The 13,233-nt window shown below is 40.3% G+C and overlaps 1 protein-coding gene and 1 non-coding gene across 2 annotated transcripts; both read right to left on the bottom strand.

The window, feature by feature from the left end:
• Positions 1-79: 79 nt before the first annotated feature.
• Positions 80-186, bottom strand: LOC133727631 (small nucleolar RNA R71). Its single transcript, XR_009855308.1, has one exon. It is a non-coding gene; the product is annotated as a small nucleolar RNA R71 (small nucleolar RNA).
• An 11,265-nt stretch (positions 187-11,451) lies between these two features.
• On the bottom strand, positions 11,452-12,778 carry LOC133724390 (lectin 7-like). Its single transcript, XM_062151104.1, has 2 exons — positions 11,756-12,778; positions 11,452-11,457 (listed from the first exon to the last, which is right to left on the bottom strand). Exons 1-2 carry the CDS (start codon positions 12,776-12,778, stop codon positions 11,452-11,454), a joined length of 1,029 nt encoding a protein of 342 aa, XP_062007088.1.
• Between the last annotated feature and the right edge of the window lie 455 nt (positions 12,779-13,233).

Genomic DNA, 13,233 nt, shown 5'->3' with positions numbered 1-13,233 from the left:
GCCTCCTAGATCCATACGCACTTGGGTTGAGATACAAGAGACTTTCTTGGGAAAATATTTTCCTCCTTCAAGAACTTCCAATGTTAGAGATGAGCTTGTTGCATTTCGACAACACCCACAAGAAAGTTTCCATGAGTGTTGGGAGCGCTTTAAGGATCTTGAGATGTCATGTCCTCACCATGGGTTAGAGAAGTGGTTTCTTGTGGACAAGTTCTATAGAGGATTGATGGCGGACCAAAGACAAAGGGTTGACACTTTTAGTGGTGGAACTATTGCAAGCAAGCTTCCCGATGCCGCTTGGGACACATATGAAGAGCTTTCTCTCAACTCACTTCAATGGGATGATCTTGATATGAGAAGACGTCAAGTGCATAACAAGGAGAGTACACCTAGCCGAGGTGGTATCTATGAGGTTCAAGGAACATCATCCGGGCCTTCTATGCATGAGTTCAAGAGGCTAGAGAGCAAGATTGACCAATTTTTAAACCAAGTGAACCGAAATCCTCCTCAAGCTCAAGTCAAGATGGCAACTTCTACATCATGTTTGCTTTGTGAGAGTCTAGCACATTCCACTCAAGAGTGTCACTTATCATCCAAGTTTCCGGACTTTATTGAAGAACAAGTGAACCAAGTGGGTAATTTTGTGCCAAGGAACCAAAGAAATGATCCTTACCCTAACACTTATAATCCCAGTTGGAGGAATCATCCCAATTTTTCTTGGAGAGACCAAGGAGGTTCATCTAATGCGTTTCAAGGTGGAAAGCAAAGCTTTAGAGGTGGCCAAGGTCAAGACTCATCAAATGTTGCTAATTATGGCAATGCACACCAAGGAAGCACTCATTTTTCACAATATGGTCAACATGGACAGCAAGCATATGGGTCTAATTCTCAAGGTCAATCAACCTCAAGTCATGGATTTCATGGTCAAAACACCCCTCCCGGGTTTACACAAGGTGCTGGCTATAGTGGTAGCAAGTTTCAAGGCAATCCTAGCTCATTTCAAGGCTCCCACCAAGGCGAGAACTAAAATTCCCCTCCTATTCTCCAATGCATCCCTATTCAAGCTCCAAATGAACCAAAGAAGCCTAATTTTGAAGACTTGATGGGAGAGTTTCTCAAGGTTCAAACTTCTACTAATGCGGAGACCAAGCAAAACATCTCTTCACTAGTTCAAGGGTATCAAACTCTACAACAAGGCATGGCTAGACTAGAGGTACAAGTGGGCCAAATGGCCACCAACATGAGTGAGAGACCAAAAGGAGCCTTACCTTCACAACCGGAGCCAAACTCAAGAGGAAAACTTCATGAATGCAATGCCATCACCACTCTATGTTCGGGAAAGGTATATGATAATCATGTTTACATGCCTACATCTTCTAGTTTCCATACAAATCCTTTATTTGATGACGATGTTGATTTGCATTCATATGGGGCCAAGAGGGAAGAAAATGTACCTCTTGGCCATGTTGTTGATGATCAATTGCATATACATCATGATTCTTTTTATCATAAGGAGGATGAGACCGGAAGGGAAGAAAATGTACCTTCCGGTAAATATGGAGTGGGTGATGTGACTTTGAATGCCAAAGGAAGAAATAAGGGGGTGGATAAGGTAGCCGGAGGGGAAGAAAATGTACCCTCCGGAGAAGCTATTCTTGGTAAAGGTTATGGTTTCTTGTCATTTGAGAACAATGCAAGCAAATATGGGTTGATTGATAGTGGCAAGGAAAGAGCTTTGTTGAGAAAGAAGACTTCTAGGGATGAGGATGTCTCGGACCCTAAATTAGATGGTGAAGCCATGAAGGCTAGGGACCCATCTAAGGCCGATGACACCTCTAGGAAGGTTCTTGATGACATTAGACCCACCACTCATGAGTTTGAGCCATATACTTCTAGAGACAAAGAAGGGAGGAATAAGGAGGATCTACATATGCATGGTAGCTCTAGGGATAGGAGTGGTTCGGTCTACTCATCACTAGGCGAGGCCTTGAGGGCTAAGAACCCTAGTGGGACTGTGACTACCCTTAGGGGCACTACCGGAAGTCTCACATTTGATCCACCTCTTGATTTGAATGCACCGGAGCCACCACTTCCTTATCCTAATGCCGCAAGAAGAGATAATTCAAAGAGGGGTAAGAAGAAGAGTGGCTTGATGAGGGAGATACAAGAAATATTTAAGAAAGTGGATGTCAATATCCCATTGATGGACCTCATTCATCAAGTGCCGGTGTATGCTCAATTTCTCAAGAGCTTGTGCATGAATAAAAAGAAATTCAAAGCCGATGAGACATTTGAGTTGAAGGAGGAAGTAAGTGCAATTATCCAACGAAGGCTACCACCAAAGATGCAAGATCCGGGGAGCTTTACAATAGGGTGTACTATTGGGGAAAAAGTGTTTGAAGGAGCTCTCATGGACTTAGGGGCGAGTGTCAATTTGATGCCCTTGGCTATATATCGGAAGCTACAAATTGGTGAGTTGAAGCCCACATCGATTAGATTGCAATTAGCGGATCGTAGCACAAGGCGTCCGGTGGGAGTTGTAGAGGATGTGCTAGTGAGAGTAAATAAGTTTATTTTACCGGCCGACTTTGTAGTGTTGGATATGGGTGAAGACCCCTACCTTGATAATGAGTTACCTATCATTCTAGGCCGACCATTCATGGCAACGGCGGGTGTGAAGATTAATGTGTTGAAGGGTACCATTCGACTCAAGGTGTTGGGTGACAAAGTGAAGATCAAAGTATGCAATCCATTCTATCCGCCGGACATTATGAAGGAGGTATTCTCTATTGATTTGGTGAAGGGTAATGAAGCCAAGAGTGAGCGGATCTTTGGACCCTTGAATCCTTCCAAGCCTACAATCCGTGCACAAGATCATTTTTCACCTATTTGGGGCTATGACAATGAGCCACCATTGAAGCATGATGATGTCACTCTTACTCCTACTTTGGAGCCTACTATCGAGCTTGAAAAGCAAACAACCCCTACCCTTGAGACTTATGAGCAACATGAGAAGAAGAGTCCACCATTAAGTGAAGCACAAGAGGAGTCCATCAAGAAATTAAGGGAGACTTGTGGAGTTGTGAAAAAGAAGGAAATGCCAAAGAGGTATGATTGGCCTCCACCTCCAAGCTACAAGCTCGCTTCTTCAATTGCTAGATGTTTTGGAAATGATAGTGAGGCTAGCACAATTGTTGTGGTTGGTAAGAAGACATCCTTTGAACCACCTTGAGGAAGAAGAGTGAAGAAGACCGGCTTGGGGTCTTTAAAAACAAGCGCTTCTAGGGAGGCAACCCTAGGTCTTTTTGAAATTTCCTGGTTTATTTTGCATCAATAAGGCTATTTAGCCATCTTTTTGGGAGGATGGGAGGTGTTCGGAGTTAGAAGTGTGAAGAAAGCAAGAATGTAGTGGTGTGCAGTTTCTGTCCAGAAAATTCAGTTGATTTTGGATGACAATAGCTTCTGACTTACATGGTACTTTGTGCTGAAATTTTCTGGGACTATTCTCCTATATTTCTGATATCTACTGCCAAAATTTCAGCCCTGTTGAGTCACTGGAACTCAAGTTACTTAATAGTCAATGCAAGGAGGTCAGAACAGAGACAACTACTGTAGAGTGACTTTGGGAAGCTACACCTTCTATATCCCAAGCAATTTGGAGTTAAAATTTTTCAGAGATGTGTCTTCACATGTCCTCTATATACAGGAGAAACAGTTTTTGATTTGAACCTTCCTAGCTTCAGATATAGTGTTCCAAGTGACAGGGGCCAGAAACAGGGCACAGCAGAAACTGCAGAACAGATCAGTGAGTTTGGAGGCCAACGATTTTTGACTCATAATTGATTTTCCAGTATAATTTTAAGAGAATGTAGCTTCATGAGTCTAGTTTCATATATCTTTGGTCTCACCCTCTTTGCACCTCTGGAGCTCGACTTATTGCAGTTTTGGTGACTGAGGGTCAGCAGCAGACTTCATTACCAGCTGGCAACTTTGACCAGCTATAGATTTCTTCTCAGTTGGAGCTAGGTGACTAACTTTATATGGATAGAAAGCTCTTTGAGTATACTTTCCATTTTAAGTGGCCTCACCTACTTATCACTTTCTGAGTATGAGATATGGGCATTTGAAGACAGAAAGGTCATTGCTGAAAGTTATTTGCACTCACTAGTTTTGTTCACTCGGGTTGGTTGGACTTCTTGCACTTCAATTCTTCAATGGAGGCCATTATAGGGCTGTTGGGAGGTGTGTTGGATGTGCTCAAGGCCATGTGCTTAATGGAGGACCCTTGTCCTTATTCTTTGGTGGCCTATTTGTGACGCATTGCTCTTTGGACACTATATATTTCTCAATGGAGTTGATCTTTACATGAGCACCTAAAAGCTATTATGGAGCATACGTAACGGAAGTCAAGGCCTTGTGCCTTGAGGTTGGTGTCTTATTTTAGTCTTCTCCAAGGGTCGTGAGCAATGGAGGGTCAACAAAGGGGGTTTTCCGTATCTTTTCTCCGCATTAGATTTTTATTTTCATAGTTAATTTTTGTGCCTTCGCCCGAACTTCACTCTCATGCCTAAATCCGACATGGATTTTAGCTTTCGAGCTCACTTGACAACATTGAGGACAATGTTGGTTTTAAGTGTGGGGGTGAGAGCTCGGGTGCCGTATGAAAAAAAAAAAAAAAAAAAAAAAAATTAGATTAGATTTTTGTTATTATATATTAGTGGTTAATGCCTTTTCCAACCCCAATGACGAATCATGGACTTAACTTGTTATGATTGTGGATAGATTAAGCATGATCTAGGACTTTGAATTTGTTTTGTGATGGAGCGTATATGTGATTTATGCTTGACTATATGTGTGCACATAGCCTATGGTTAGGTTGGTTCATCATAGTTAGAGAAGCATATAGATTATTCGATTAACTTGCATGTCTTATTTGTGAGCTTTTGAGCCTAATATCTATAGTGTATGCATCGTTCATTCACTTATTCTTTCATGTGTGTACAATTTCATGACATTGCGTATCTAGAACTTGCTTGAGACCTCTCGAGGCTACTTTTAGCTTGCGACATGATAGAAAGGATTGAGGCATTAGGACTATATACCACCATGGCCAAAGAAGCAGGTGCCCAAAGATATTTACCACTAGATTGCCACTTTGAGCCTATTTATATATTTAGCCTTTTTGTTCATTGCCACCACAAATCCCTACCTAGCCTATACACTCTTATCCTACCCTTCCATGGTAGTTGGTGAAGCGATTCGAGAGAATGACTTTATGTTTGAGTGCTTCAAAAGAAGAGAAAAGTCAAAAGTGTGAGGTTAGAAAAGAATAAGTGTGGGGGTAAGTGATTTGTATAGAAAAGAAAGTTCTCAAAAAAAAAAAAAAAAAAAAAAAAAAAAAAAAAAAAAAAGTTGTGAAAATAAAAAGAAAGTTCAAGGAAAAAAAAAAAAAAAAAGTTGTCTTGAAAAAAAGAAAAGAAAAAAGTAAAGTATTGTATATAGTTTAGTGTGGGTTGTACATTGGGTTTAGAGTGAGTGACTTGGCATTTGAAAGCAAAAGTCATATATCTCTACAAGAGAGAATTGCTTCACTGATTTCCATGGACTTTGTCTTTCCCTATCCTTCATTTCTATTAGCCACTTGCCTTTAGCCCCATTACAACCAAATAAAAGACCTCTTAATCTTGAATGTTGTGGGTTACCTAGCAGAGATGAGATCGAAAAGCAAGCATATGGCGGCGCGTGTTGTGAAATTACTTTTGAGTGAAACACATATAGCCCCTAAACACTTGAGAGGTAATATTTAGTGAACTTATGTGAGTTTAGTGGGTTATATTGGGTCTTCTATATGCCTATTTGATCATGTTGGATTGATTTGACACGTGGATATCACATGCATATACTTGAGCATCTATCACTTGTGCATCTTAATCGCCTTACAAATTCAAAAATTTTATTTTGTGCTTACGTCTACTTCATGGTCATGTACATAATTAGTTCTCCGAGGGTTATGGTTGGAAAGGCTAATACCGCAATTTACATATGTTTGAGTTGGTAGATTTTCGGATTATATTTCATTTAGTTTGCTTGAGGACAAGCAAAGTTCAAGTGTGGGGGTGTGATTACACGCATTTTTATGCATGTAATTATATCCAAAACACTATAAATAAGCTAATACTTGAGCCAATTATAATGTAGTTAATCCAATTTTATTTGTTTTGCAGAAAATAAGCGGAATTACGGAAATTATGGGAAATTGATGCGAAAATGGAGCTAATTGGAGTTCCCGACAAAATGACAAAATTGTCAATGCGGGTCAACCATGTCAATGCCAATCACGGAAGCGGAATCCAAGTGCCTTAAATAGTATGGGCGGAAGTATATGGAGAAGAGAAAAGGAATGTGAAGAAGAAAAAAAAAATTGAAATGAGAGAATTATGTTAATTAATCATTGATTTGATTAATTAATCTTTAATCATTAAGATGATTAATCTTTAATCATTAATATGATTAATTAATGTAGTTAAGCTGCTTAAGCCATCACCCTTCACGTTCATGTGCAGCAAGCAATTAAACTTAATTGCTTCAGCCAGTTAGATGCTGCCACGTGGCAGTTCCTATCTTTTTCCTCCTCTCACGTGAACAACCACCCTAGGCCATATATATTCATCTCTTCCTCTCGGCCGCAGTAGACCACCAGACCCATAATTATCCCCATCTATTCCTCTCAACCCAAACCTGCCGCACTCCCCATTTTCATATACCACCAGAACCCCATCCCATCTTCTCTCTCGCCCTTCACCCAAAAACCTCATCACCATTTTTCCTCCTTCTCATATTTTCACCTCCTCACCAAGATTCATTTTCCTCCTCACCAAGATCCACCATCACCTCCCCAAGATCCATTTTCCTCCTCACCAAGATTCACCTCACCAAAATTCCATCAAATCCTCATCAATTTCTCAAAGGGATTTCAAGGAGCTTCAAGGGATCTCATCTACATCAAGACTTGAGATTGAGTATAGTGGGAAGCCATAAATCAAGGCTTGTCATAATTGCTCCATAGCAATTTGTGACTTGTTCTTGTTACTTTCCACTCCTCTTCACTTTTACCTCTTTAATTGATGAATATTGTTGTTGATTTGTGGATGGGTTGTGAGTAGTCTATTTAGGAAACTAGGGTTTGAACCCTAGCATGGATTTAATGTAATAAATATGTTTTGATTTAATGGTTTTCAATTTCGTGTTTGGCATATGTTCTATTCTATATTATTTGGCTTAGATGCATGCTTAGGAGCTTGATTAACTCTTGAATGTGTAGATGAGCATGTCTAGAACAAATTAGGGGACCTAATCATTTCTCTAATTTATGGCTAGGACACTTGTTTAGAACATGGTTAGTTACAATACCAATTTCGATTGCCGTATTGGCTAGCTTGGGAACCTTGATTCTAGGACTCTTCGCCTTTTGGTGCAACTAGAGGCCCTAACAAGGCTCTAGATTGTCCCAATTGAGTTTCTACGACCCTTGATCCGGAGTAGGAATACCCTTTAAGGAATCTAATGACCCATGAGCCTTGAAAAGCCTTGGGTACGGTTCTTGATGCCACTATGAATTGAATGACCATTGTCGAAATAAATTTGTGCATTAAATTTGGCTAGGAGGATACCCTAGTGACCTAATTTCTATTTCTTGATTAGTTTCTATTATCTCAACTTTTATTAGCTACTTTAATTTTTAATTGTCAATTTTATTTTTCGCAATTAAAAAAATCAATTTTTACAAACCACTTTCATTGTCCATACCACTCGGTTGTGAGCTTCCGCATTTATTTGTGGTTCTCTTGACCAATTTTAGGCTTGGTTGTTCCGAGCCGGGCATGTAAATAGCTTGGTGCTATTTTTAGGTTTTGTTTGTTAAATTGTTGGTGACTTAGTAATCGGCATAACCAATGATTGGAGTTAGCTTTTCAATCCCAGTGGTACGATAATTTCGGGTTTAAATATTTCCCACTTCTTTGATGACCGTGCCCTTATTGCGCGTAAGTTGCATTTAAGCACACAAATCATTAGATCATTTCCAACTCCAACTCGCTCCAAATCGGCATAAGATAAGTCACTATATCTAATCTCTTGCGCTCTTACAATTAGAGCCTTTGCCATGACTATACATGTCTCCATGACACTTAAGCATGCCTACATAACGTTATTAGCATCCACATCACAAGTACATGTTATACACGTATGCCATGCTACTACTTAATTGCAACTCAATTAAATAAATATGTGACACTCATCTAGAAACTTGTGACACTTACGACTTAGTTAAACATGCTCGGATAAACGACTTGCTCGGGTTATGACTCGCTTGGGTATCGAGTATGGCCACGACTTGCGCTTGGGCCACGCCTCGCATGCTCGCACAGCGCCTACACACTCAACTACACCCAACTTGGTCGAACAACCAACTTGCTCGATCATGTCCAACATGTTTTACTTAAGCCCCAAGTTCACAAACGCTTCATTCTATGTCACCGGGACTACTCCCACAAAATTACTTTGGACACCCTTTACACTTGCCACTATCTATTGTGCGTGTTATATGGCCATAAGATCCACATATACAACTACCAATATTTTACATGTTCATACACATTAATGGAATATTGAATTCTTCTACCATTTGTCGCTTGCAAGTTGCAACAAATCGAATTCTTTTCGCATTCCATTAATACGAGCGGTAACCAATACAACAAAGCATTCTACATATGCGCGTTTTTTGTCTCATTGTGCAGGGTTAGACGAGTCCCTTCTTGCTTATGGAGTTCGGGGACTTGTAGGGGCTCCGTGCCGCCCGGTTACTTATGCTTGATGACTTCATGCTTATAACTCCCCAACCAAGAAGCTCCTCTTACTTGGGAACTTCGGGGACTTGTACATACCTCCAACAATATGGAGTATTTACTACATCACCAAGCATAAGTAACACCCTCTTTGGGACACCCACAAGCCATGGTGAGGCCCAACCGCTACTTGCATCTTATAGCCCTATGTTCAAGCTACGCTACGGTATCCGGAAGTCGCAAATCCGTCGCCGGGAAGCCACCTTTCCGGCCTTGCCAAGTTGCCTTCACAAACATGCTTTTTAGACCAGAATAGTGATTTCTACATCCCACATCTAAGAAAATGTAAATGAGGGAGCCTCCTTCCCCTATAAAAGGAATGCCTCCTCCCACTTAAACATCCATCCCATTACATCTTTTGTAATCTTCTTGGGCCGCAAGGCTCAACACACTAGTGTAACATTCAAGTGGACGTAGTTTCCCGCTAAGGCGGGAGACGAACCACTATACATCTCGTGTCACTCTCTCTCTCTCTCTCTTTCTAAAGCTAACTAGAGACCCCTTCGGACTCTAACGTTAACAGTCGCCAAAAAATGGTGGTTGGCGGTGGCTGCAGGCGAGGCTGGCAGGGCTGCGCGTGGGGGGTTGGCTAGGCTGCTGCAAGGCTTATGCGAGGGGTAGGCGAGGGCTTGCGGGACTGGTGCGCAAGCTGTCAGTAGGAGGTCGGCAGGCTCTCGGCAGATGTCGGCAGGCGCTCGGCAGGTCTCGGAAGGTGTCGCGCAGTCTCTCGGCAGGTGTTGGCAAGTGTCGTGCAGGCTCTCGGCAGGCGTGCGCAGGGCTGTCGAAAGATATCGACAGGCGTGCGCAGGGCTCTTGCCAGCTCTCGGCAGCGTCTCGGCAACGGCATGCGCAAGGTCTCGGCAGCGGTTCAGTCACTTCAGACGGCCGGTTCAGGGCGATACTTGCCCGTTCTGGGGGTGGCGCTGCAGGTTCTGGGCTCCTGGAATCTGGGGCTTCAATATATATAGCGGTGGTTGCTAGGGATTGAAGGCTACAAAATTAGGGTTTCAGGGTTAGGGTTTCGTGCAGATAACGTGCTTTAGGGAAACGATATTTGAGAGAGAAGTGTTTTGCTTTCATTGATAATAGGGGTCTTTTTATATATAGGATTACAATGCATAGAATCAGAGTTGTACAAGGAAAGGTAATTATACATTGAATGGATATCTCTAAGATTCTCCGAAATTATCTCTAATTAAAACCCTATTACCACTAGGTCAAGTAACCTAGAGTTTGGGCAAGACACAATCTAGATTTACTTAAACAAAAATAAAAATAAAGAAGATGGACGAGGTTGATAGCTATTGAAAAAAGTCTTAGAGTCATCAAGCTGGCCTATATTGGGTTTCTACAAAATGTTTGCCTTCTTGCTTTGTTAAAATCTAGATTACAAAGCAATTACAAATTACAAAAGTTGTAGTCTTCACGAAATACAAGTTTTCCAAATAGTTCACTCCAAGTTGAACTCTAAAACTCTATGTCTTATACAATCTGAAATCAGAGAGAGATGAGAGAGAGGAGAGAGAGCGCGATCTGAAAGAGGAGAGAGATCGAGGGAATAAACAATTTGGTTAAGTGTAAAATTGTTATTTTACTTCAAATTGGGTTAGTGGGAATAAAAATTTATTGCGGGAGCAAATGAGATAATTTCAACTGATTTTGGTGCTTTGGGTCAATGATCTAAAAAACAAAATTGTATCCTTATGAACAATACCAACTCATTGAATACTTTATAATAAAAAGAGAAATAAAAAATAAATTAAATTTACTCTCTCTCTCTCTAGTCCATCGTCTTTCTTTACATAAATGATAAAAAAAAAATTAAAAAAAAGGTAACGCAGAAAACTGAAATTACTTTTGGGTGTTATGATCATGAAGCTTCACCGAGTTTAATTCTTTGATTTGCTTTTTCCTTTTGGATTGTCTGGTCACCATGAGGATTTATGTTTGGCAATTTGGTTAGACCAAGATGCAGACAAACCCAATCTCAAAAGGATGCAAATCGAGAGTTCGAGATGCAGGCAAACCCAACCTTTCAAAAAAAAAAAAAGAGAAAAAAGTGCAGAAAAGTGACGATGTGACATAAAATCAAAGAAGTGGGCGACGGAGATGAAACGAGTGCTTGACGGTAGTATTGCAGGAGGTTCGTTTAGGTAGGATGCTGGGAAGGAAAATGATGGGAGGGGTTTTGGGTTTCAGTGTTTCAGTCAAGGAAGAGGAAGGATATATATATATATATAGAGAGAGAGATTAAAATTTTTCTTTATTTATTTTATTATAAAATTCAATTTAACTGATTATAGATTATGTCTAACCATAGTTACATCAAATAACACGTGTCAATTTTTCATACACCGATGGTATCACCATTAACTAAAAAAGGTGAGCAAATTCAAAACCCAAATCTTCGGCCTGATTGAGGCTAATAATCATTTTCCATAACGGTGCGTTTGGATGAGAAAATTATAAAATCTGTAGGAATTTATAAATGATAGAATTTTAACTCCATCAATCTAAAATTCCATTAATTGCAATTTCTATTGTTTGGTTACATCTATTTAAGATTTGAAATGTGTAATAAATTAAGAAAGTTTAAAACAAATAAAAAGATAAAATAGAAAAAAGTATTGTTTTGGAAATAAAAATTGTATACTGCAAAGGAATTCGTAAATGACACCTATTTTGGTGGAAATTGAAGTGAGGAATTTAAATAACGAATTGCTTCGTTTTTTTCCACAGAGAAATTTAAAATTTTCAATCTGATAATGCCGAACGAGGGAATTGGCTTTTAGGAATTATAAAATCCTCACTTTCAATTAAATTCCATTATTTTTTCTCTCATCCAAACACACTCTAATGGATTTCCCCTTTTCCTTTTTCTTCATTGCAGTATCCAAATCAACTAAGTTACTCTCGTTATTGGACAAACTGTCTGTAGCTATAACTACATCTGGATCAGACAACCTTCTGGATCGGGCTTCTGTTTCACCACCGTCTTCATGGGTTGATGATAAAACTGATGCCTCTGGTACCAGTTTTGATAGTTCCTCTCTTCCATACGTATACTTCAACCATTGCCACCACAATTCTGCAGTTTTCAATGTGAACACTCCAATTATCAGTATAATCACTGAAAATGCCAGATATCTTATTACGCGTATCAGTTTTGTGTCCTCAGCAGGAGGTATTGCATCCAAACTGGAATCGAACTGCCATGATAGAATTTTATGGCGCTCGCCATATTGACTAGTACTAGCTGAAAATCCAATTGATACCCACTCGGGCAGGATTTTCGTCAGATCAATTATGTAAGAAAGACTAGTAGTCTCCTCCATACGGTCAGCAGGGTGATTTTTGTAGCTCCACTGCACACTTAGATTTCTTGTTGTAGCATTGTAGTTGATCCATACTTCAGTAGTTTCTCCATTATGTAAGTTAACTTTCCAAGGGGTGTAGACTTCCGAAGCAATTGAGTTGCTGTTGATCCCCACATGTTGACATGCAGGATCCCATTCATCGTCTGTATAGTAGTCAAATTCAACTAGAACAACCTGGTTTCCCGGAACGTCACTGGTCGTTTTATTGAATAGGCCTAGAAATCCACCACCTGAATTTGGCGGGATTTGATATCCACAAGGAGCGAGATAAAATGCAAACCCACTGCCATAAGTACCACGGCCTTTTTTGTCGATGAGGAATGAGAAATGAGTGTTGAAGTCGCTGAACTTTCTATTATGAGAGTCCCACTCTGGGACTCTCTTGGCATATGTCGCCCTTCCAACACGGCCTACATAAAGAACTTTGTTCGTTAGTTCAACTACTCCATCCACAGGTTCTGCATCGCCCTCGTAAATTATGCTGGTTGCAGTTGGCATTAAATCGCTGTATTTGGAAAGAAATTGAGCTAGCGTATGGAAGAGACAACAGGATGAGGAGGATATTGATAGGTAGATTTGGTAGGTTCATGATAGAGGTGGCAATGGAAGCATGGCATGGCTTGGAGAAGAGAAATGGAACGAGACCTTTATGTGGCACCTGATGAGGCACCAGGTGCTTAGTAATCTGATGATGATATAGGTACTGCACCTGCCTCATTTATACAAGTTTGAGACCTACTTGAGACAAATGGAACAAAGGGGGAGAAATTAGAGATCAACTGCTTGGAAACTTACGTGAGGTGACAACTTATACCTTGAAAATAGAGTAGTGTCGATGCCAGACAATCAAAGATGAGTGTTATAGTGCTTATCATCTCAATGCTTAAACTAGTATCATTTTCTGTCATTTTACGTTTCAAATAGTGCACTACGTACATTGTGACAACCATCTA

Source organism: Rosa rugosa, chromosome 1 (genome assembly GCF_958449725.1).
Source record: "Rosa rugosa chromosome 1, drRosRugo1.1, whole genome shotgun sequence".
Lineage (NCBI taxonomy): Eukaryota > Viridiplantae > Streptophyta > Magnoliopsida > Rosales > Rosaceae > Rosa > Rosa rugosa.
This window is presented reverse-complemented; position numbering and strand designations above follow the sequence as displayed.